Source organism: Octopus bimaculoides, chromosome 6, assembly GCF_046866305.1.
Source record: "Octopus bimaculoides isolate indiv1 chromosome 6, ASM4686630v1, whole genome shotgun sequence".
NCBI lineage: Eukaryota > Metazoa > Mollusca > Cephalopoda > Octopoda > Octopodidae > Octopus > Octopus bimaculoides.
In genome coordinates this window covers 65,017,640-65,026,573 of record NC_142933.1, presented here as the reverse complement: position 1 = coordinate 65,026,573, position 8,934 = coordinate 65,017,640, and the positions used below count along the sequence as shown (strand labels likewise).

At 37.6% G+C, this 8,934-nt stretch overlaps 1 protein-coding gene across 1 annotated transcript in view; it reads right to left on the bottom strand.

The window, feature by feature from the left end:
• LOC106883771 (visual system homeobox 2-like) overlaps positions 1-2,723 on the bottom strand; it is a 295,104-nt gene extending 292,381 nt beyond the window's left edge. The window contains exon 1 of the mRNA XM_052968468.2: positions 1,800-2,723. Within this exon, the coding sequence (XP_052824428.2) occupies positions 1,800-2,184 (385 nt within the window). The 5' untranslated portion in view covers positions 2,185-2,723. The remainder of the gene's footprint in view (positions 1-1,799) is intronic.
• Between the last annotated feature and the right edge of the window lie 6,211 nt (positions 2,724-8,934).

The following is an 8,934-nucleotide window of genomic DNA, read 5'->3' as shown; positions in this document are numbered from 1 at the left end:
CACATTTCAAAGTCGCGTATTATAAAGACTAGTCTGAATATTACGATGTCTCCGTAATATTCGGCCATGTAATATAGTGAGTTTGTGTCTCGATGTGTGTGTATGTGTGTATGTATGTATGTATGTATGTATGTATGTATGTATGAATGTATGTATGTATGTATGTATGTATGTATATACATATATATATATATATATATATATATATATATATATATATACACACACATATATATATATATATATATATACACACACGTATATATGTATATATATATATATATATATGTATGTATATATATATATATATATATATATATATATATATATATATATATACATGTATATATATATATATATATATATATATATATATATATATATATATATATATATATATATATATATATATATATATATATATATATATATATGTACATACTTCTATACATACATAAATACATACATACTCGTAAGTTTCGTCTCTTGTTTTGCATCCCTCTGCTTTGTTATGTTTGTGTATATCTATCTATCTACCTATCAATCTATCTATATACCTATCTATCTATATATACCTATATATATATATATATATATATATATATATATATATATATATATATATATATATATATATATATATATATATATATATATATATATATATACGTATATATATACATATATATATACATACATATATATATATATATATATATATATATATATATATATATATATATATATATATATATATACGCTTGGAATTATCTTCATTTTGAGTTTTCTTTCATATTCTAATAAATATCCTTCCGCTTCTAGTTTGCAGTTCTCTCTTATAGAATCGTGATAAATATTTCCATTCATGATTTATATCTTTACGTGTTATTGTTTGTCTATCTTTCTCTTCATCTACCTGTCTTTCTATCTATTTATATATATATATATATATATATATATATATATATATATATATATATATATATATATATTATATATATATACTTATAGTTATATAAACATGCATACGCATATATGTACAAACACATATAGTAATAAATACATATATGTGTGTATAGAAAACGGTATGTCTGCTGTTACGTTCTGTACAATGTTCGTATATACGTATATAATGTACATACATATCAAGCAATAAACATCATTTATTTATATATATATTCATATATAATCATTTATAAACACATTTATTCAACATATATAGATACGTGTGTCTGTGTGTTCGCCTCTCTGCGTGTCCCGCGCTTGAGTATGTACCTTTGTATGTTTGTTTGTTTATATATATATATATATATATATATATATGTTCACGTGAGCTGAGTACGTAGGTATACTGGCAAAATTGCAGATGGGTATGCCAGTTTTTGAAGCACACTTATACGCATACACTTTCGTGTATGTATATATGTATACGTGTTGTTGTGTATATATATATATGTATATATATATATATATATATATATATATATATATATATATATATATATATATATATATATACGTATACACTTATATGGATATATGTATATGTATGCATATTCGTGTGAGTATATATACACATGTATATATATATTGATATCCAAGATTTTCTTTTTTCTGGAAAACAAACTGCATGCAATAATTATTTTGTAAAATGTAGCAAATTTTGTAAACAAACCTCTTTCTCTCTTTTTCACCTTCTTTCTTTCTCTCTCTCTCTCTCTCCCTGTCTCTGTCTCTCTCCCTTTCCCCCTCTCTCTCTTTCTCTCTAACACGCACACACTCATTAATTAAGAACTCACCTTGTCTGGATGCATCTTTAGTGATCAGTGCCCTCTGTGGTGAACTTAGGGTAAAAGCATTTGCGGCGGCTGACCCAAGTGAATCTAGAAAAGCCGGCCTCCACGTACTGTAAGGTATTGGGTTTGCGTCCTTAAACGGTGTCCCATGACCCGGCGAAACGAGGGGTCTTGAGATATAAGCCGATGTCGATAGGAGAACATCTCCTTGAGTTACGGGTCTGGATTTGGGGCTTTCAGTGTTACTTAGCCCTAACAGTTCCTGTATGGCAAACGGTGAACGCTGCTGCAAGGCCGGGTGTGCAGCAAAGGAACCCGCAGCGAAACTAAAAGAATCTGTTGAAGACACCGCCAGAGCTCCATAAGTCGGTCGTACAAAATTCATCATCTCGTCTTGAGCGTTTCCACTAGATTGACACGACTCCCTCCTGTCGTAGTCGTAGTCGTAGTAGTCGTAGACGTCGTAGCTGTGGTCGTAGTCCTAGTCGTTGCCGTGGTCGTAGACGTTTTCTTGCCGTCACCGCCTTCGCCGCCTTCCTATCCGCCGCCACTTCTGCCGACGTTGTAGCTGTTTGTCGTATAGTGGTGGTGGCGGTAGTGGTGGTGATGGTGGTGGTGGTGGTGTTGGTGGTGGTGGTGGCGGTAGTAGTATTGTTAGTGATGGTGGTGGAAGCGATAGTGCTGACTGAGGGAACTCGGCAGTGCCGTCGCCGTCGTCGCAGCTGCCGTGGTGGTCGAGGGCGGAGTGTGAGGGACAGTGTCAGTGGAAGTGGGACGGGCAAAAAAGGGGTTGACTATAACAGCAGTGGCTAGTAGTAGTAGTAGTAGTGGTGGTGGTGGTGGTGGTGGTGGTGGTGGTGGTAGCGGCGGTATTAGCAGCGACCGTTGTATTATTTTCATAAGAGTAGCGGTAGTTATAGCAGCGGCGACAGCAGCAGCAGCAGCAGCAGCAGTAGCAATATCATAAGCAGCAGCAGCGGTAGTGACATTAGCAGCAGTAGCTGGAGGTGGTGTTGTTATTATTGATGCGGTTACGAAGATGGAGATAATTGTCACCTTCAGGGGTGAGGGAAAATAAGGATAACGGTGGTACTGGTGCTGCTGGCGGCGTTGGTAGGTGGCGGTAGTAATCTTCAACCTAAACACAGCCCTGATGGAACCAGACCCATGATCAAAGGATCTCCAATCGTGACCATCGTGTCTGTTCCCCGTTCGCAAACAAGCCAGGACCCTTTTATTCAACGTGTTCTTTTTTTCTTCTTTTTTTTAGGGCGTTAGTATGTGATTTGAAGGAAGATTGGGTGCTATTTCTCGCAGGTTGAACGACCACTTTGAGGGTGTTCTCGTTAGCCCGTGCAGGTGCTGTTGCTGGTAGTGGTGATGGTGGTGGCGATGTGTTTGTGGTGGTGGTGGCTGTGGTAAAGGTAATAGCTGTGATGGGGTCGTTGGTTGTGGTTGAGGTGGTAGTGCTGATGGTGGTGGTGGGAGCGGGGTGGGGGTGAGGGTGGTGATGGTAGTGGTGGGGTTGTCGTGATGGCAGTAGGGATGATGTGTTGGGAGTGATAGTGGTGGTGGTGTTATTGGTGGCAGTATTTGTGGTGATAGTGGTGATGGTGGTGCTGGTGCTGCTGCTGCTGATGATGATGATGATGACGATGATGATGGCAGTGTTGTTTGTGTTTATGCTGATGATGGTGTTAACGTTAGAAACGCTGCTTCTATTATTAGTAGCGGATTAATGTCGGTCAGCTGGCAGAATCTTTAGGTGTTTTGGAGAAACAAAAATCTTGGTGGTATTTTCTTCAAGCATTTTTACGTTCTGAGTTCACATCCTGCCGAAGTCAACTTTACTGGTTATCCTTTCGGGGCGGATAAAATAAGCAGCAACTGAGCACAGAGCTGGTGCAATGGCCTAGTTTTTCCCCATAGATTTCAGGCCTTGTACTTGTAGTAGAAAGGATTAAAGGCAGCGAGCTGGCAGAAACGTTAGCACGCCGGGCGAAATACTTAGCGGTATTTCGCCCGTCGCTCCGTTCTGAGTTCAAATTCCGCCGAGGTCGACTTTGCCTTTCATCCTTTCGGGGTCGATTAAATAAGTACCAGTTACGCACTGGAGTCGATATAATCGACTTAATCCGTTTGTCTGTCCTGTAGAGTTGCTGGCCTGCTCCACAATTAGGCAACATTGTTTAGGCCAGTAGGTCTCAACCATTTTTTATCTATGGACCCCTTTGATTACTATTTTATTCTGGTGGACCCCATAGTCGTTTGATGTTTAAACACTAGTTTTATAGAATCTTCTTACAAAATTCCTATTTGTTCATCATACATTCACTTGTGTAGACTGAACTATGTAAAACGTGAGAGAAATAAACCTAACCGTTTCTTGCAATTAATACATCTATAGCCAAATTTTTCCATGGACCTTTTAAATAATTCTGTGAACCTAATTTGCTATTTTGCTTATGTGAACCCGTAAAAATCTTATATAGACCCACAAAGGTCATATGAACCCCGGTTGGGAACCACTGGTTAAGACCATGTTTTTTTGGTTCTCCCTGATCAAATAAGGGTATCATAGCTATCCCTGGAATAAAGAGATAACACTGGAACCCTCACTTCAGCGACCACTGAATCTTTCTATTGCCATTGTTTGGAAAAGAACCAATTAATATCCCAAATTGTCTATGTGCAGGTTTGCATATTTCCAGGTGCTCAAACCTCTATGGTCCAATATTCCCCATCACCAATGTCTATTGTCAATCCACAGAGTGAGTTTTCCAAAAAGTTCTAAGGCACGGAACAATTAGACATACTTTGGCCTACGCAAAAATTACGGAAGCCACTTAAAGAGATCGTATATTCTGTTCTTAATGGTAACTAAAGCTACTGCAATGTTGGAACCATTTCCATATCTTCAACAGGTACCTGTGTGGTTTAGTGGTTAGAGTATTCGGTTCACGATCGCAAAGTTGTGTTAGATTCCTTGAGTAAGTCACTTTATTTCACGTTCTTCCAGTACAACTAAAAAATGATTGCTTCCTGTAATTCAAAGGGCCAGACTTGTCACATTCTGTGTATCGTTGAATCTTCCCGAGAACTACTACGTGAAGGATACACGTATCTGTGGAGTGCTCAGCCACTTGGTTAATTTCATGAGCAGGTTGTTTCGGCGATCGGATCAACTGGAATCTTCGTCGTCATAACCGATGTAGTGCTAGCTTTGTAGTTTATTTATATACGTATACGTACACACACAAACATACACACAAATATTTATTTATTTATATGTGTGTTTGTGTGTGTGTGTATGTGTGCGTGCGTATATATATATATATATATATATATATATATATACACCAAAAAGAAAATAATTCACCGTCACTACATATAAATACACACACACACACACACACACACACACACACATATACACATACATACATATATACATATATATATGTGTGTGTGTGTGAGTGTGTGTGTGAGTGTGTGTGTGAGTGTGTGTATCGATCATAAGGACGCACAAGGCGCCTACCTGCTAGAAAGAGAAGTTAAAACTTTCATTTAAACCACCAATAACACTGAAAAATATGACAGAAAATCAATAGAAGTTGGGCGAACAGATTAAAGAATTTTAACATACCAATATAGCCCTATGCTACATATTTTCGTATTTGGATATACTCGGATCATGATTTCTGGTTCTGGCGAAAAGCGTTACCTTCATCAGCAAGTCTTACCGAGTGAAAAATTTTCAACACGTTACGTTGAAGTCTGCCGGCGTTCTGAATTGTTTTGCGCCAAAATCAGAACAGCTTCAGTGTAAATATCCTAACAATAATAATATCTGTATAAATATTCACTTCTGAATATTTACTTCCTACTAGTATATTTACACTGAAGCTGTTCTGATTTTGGAGCAAAACAATTCAGAACGCCGGTAGACTCCAGCGTGACGAGTTGTAAATTGTTTCAGTCGGTAAGACCTGCTGATGAGGGTAAGGCCAGAACCAGAACTCATGATCCAAATATATCTAAATACCAAAATATATAGCATTGGGCTATATTGGTATGGTAAAAATTCTTTAACCCGTTCGCCCGACTACTGTTGCTGTTCTGTCGTATTTTTCAATGTTATTGGTGGCTTAAACGAGCTCTGGTGCTCTTTTATGGCTTTAACCATTCTGGGGATTCGGAAAACTTATAAGAACAAAGCAGTTCTTCCACCCGACCACAGCGTTAATCATCTATCCATATTGCACCACGAAATTGACCAAGAGCCAGGAATCCCCGATATCCTTGATAGTGACTCTTACATTTCTTTGATGCATATGCTGCACGAGCAGTTTATGAGCAGAATTGACACTATCTGAGCACGTATCCTCATTCTTTTCTCAGTTTTGAAGACAATGCATATCTTACCATATGCCCAGTTTCTCTTAAAGAAAGAAATTTAATTCTATGCAACTAACTGTTAGTGTTGCCACCAACTGCTCTTTAGATGACATATGCAAAGCTTATATGAAAAGCTTATATGAAAAGCATGGGTGCGTTACTTATCTTTACGCTCGTGTTGTATAAAAGCTTTTGGTTGAGAGGCGCCTGTTTTCGTAATATAATACTGTCGCATTTCATTTGCTAGATAACACTTTTAAATGATAGAGTTTGGCTTACATTTGAAGTATTTACGTTCGACATACTATGTCGAACATGACAATGTGCGAATGTCGTTGTTGCTTTTGTCGCCAAATGTTTTGTCTGTCATGTTCTTTGTTTTTTGAGAATGTTCTGCTTTTTTTTTCTTACCAAAACGTTGTTTTCCATTTTCTACAATTACAAAGTCTTTATGTTTCATATTATTTGGTGTTGCTTTTGTTTTCATTTTCTATTTCTGTTTTTTTTTTCCAGTTCAATTTAATTTCTTTAAGGGATGGTTCCTTTATAACGGGAAGCTCTTATTGACTTAAAATTAAATGGTGGAAGTTTAACGAATTATTAAGAGGGAGAAAAAAAGACCTTGTGCCCATTACGGAGTGGACTTCCAAATAGTTCTATAAAAGTAAGCGAAGAGCTAAAATGAAAATAATTTTCTTTAGTTATATTTGAAATTCAACAACAATTCCCGCGCAAATTTAGGCACGTTTGAACAAGTCAGCAGCGACTACTACTGCTACTGCTACAACTTACAATAATAACCCTTTCTACTAAAGCCACAAGGCCTGAAATTTTGGGGCAGGGGACCCCAGTGTTCAACTGGTATTTATTTTATCGACCCCGAAAGGATAAATGGTAAAGTCGACCTCGGCGGAATTTGAACTCAGAACATAAAGTCGGACGAAATGCAGCTAAGCATTTTGCCCAGCTTGCTAACGATTCTGCCATCTCGCTGTCTTAACAACACTACTCCTACTACTAATAATAATACTTTCTACACAAGGCACAAGGCTTGAAATTTTTGGGGGAAGGGACTAGTCGATTACAACTAGTACTTAATTTATCGACCCCGAAAGGAAGAGAGGCAAAGTGAACCTCGACGGAATTTGAACTCAGAACGTAAAGACGTACGAAATATCGCTAAGCATTTTGTCCGGCGTGCTAAAGATTCTGCCATCTTGCTGCCTTAACAATACTACTAATACTACTACTACTACTACTACTACTACCACTACCACTACTACTACTACTACTACTACTACTACTACTACTACTACTAATAATAATAATAATAATAATAATAATAATAATAATAGAAAATTTTAAAACTTTAATACCTACAATATTCTATGAAAATTTTACCCTACTTTTTTTCCTCTCCTTTTCTCACTGAATAACCGAAAATATAAACATCCTTTTTATTGCAAGAACCCTACAGTTTTCTCTGCCCGAACATCCAAACAGTCATCTTTAGAAAATTTAAAACTTTAATATCTACAACTTTCTACGAAAATTTTACCCTTCTTTTCTCCCTGACTATGTAAACCCACCTTTTATTGCACCAACAAATTAAACGTACGGTAAAAACTAAGGAGATAAGCACCTGCCAATATATACAAAAAGCACAATTAGGAAAACTGTAAACCACAGCAAAATCTATAAAAAGGAAAGGAAATTTTTTTTTAAATCACTCCTCCAAAAAAAAAGAAATTCAAAAATTCAATGATGTAAACAACAGTATATATACATTATTATATATATTATTATTTTTCCTATCAGTAATTAAAAACAGAACAAGTTGAAGGAAGGACGCGTTCAGCTTTCAGTATCTGGGGCCTTGCCTATGGATCCTATCTACGTTGACCGTACAGATCACAAATTTGTGGTCCATGTAGCCGATGACTTTGAACTGTAGACAACTTATGCTGCTTCTATCTACAAGCGTACAAAATACTCTATCTAGATACGATCTTGAAGATCCGATACAGTTTGCCCATATCCGAATTGGCACATTGAGAAAATCCAATCGGTACCTGCCAGCCAACTGGAAGCGACTGAGCAGGCTTGTGAGGCTTTTACACCCACTCTCCTATCGGCTAGCCCCACCCTATCCAGGCGTGCGTCCAAGATGGCGTTTCAATCACCATTAAAGAGCATGACGTCCCAACGAAAACCTCCAAACGTCTGAAGAAATCTGGCTGCCTCGCCCTCGTCCTAGTGTATATAGCGACTAGCCTGAAGGCGACACCTTACCAGGACCATGAAATTACCCTCCAGGTCCAGGAAAATTGTACCTCAAGATCCAGGCATTTCCTAAACAGCACTGCCACCTCACTTCCTATATTTTTTGGCTTTTTGTGGTTCCTCCTCTACTTCGCTACGGGATGTGGAGGAACCAGTGTCTGTGGAATCTGTCCTTGGATACGTGAGTGTGTTTGTGTTAGTGTGAGCGTCGCTGTGTGTGTGCTTGAGAGAAGAGGAGCTGGAGTGCTGGCTTGAGAGACAAGAATAAAATAAAAAAATGAATAAAATCCAATGAGCAAGACAGTGGAAGCGAGGGTAATTCAGGACAAAATCCTCACAAAGAGGTGCGCATAATTCTGCTATCCCCATGGCACTGAAAGTATTCATTTCCAGCTTCTTTCCTCTTAACTTGGTAAAATATACTCAGGAATAAACTCGTTTAACATCACCAGTGTTT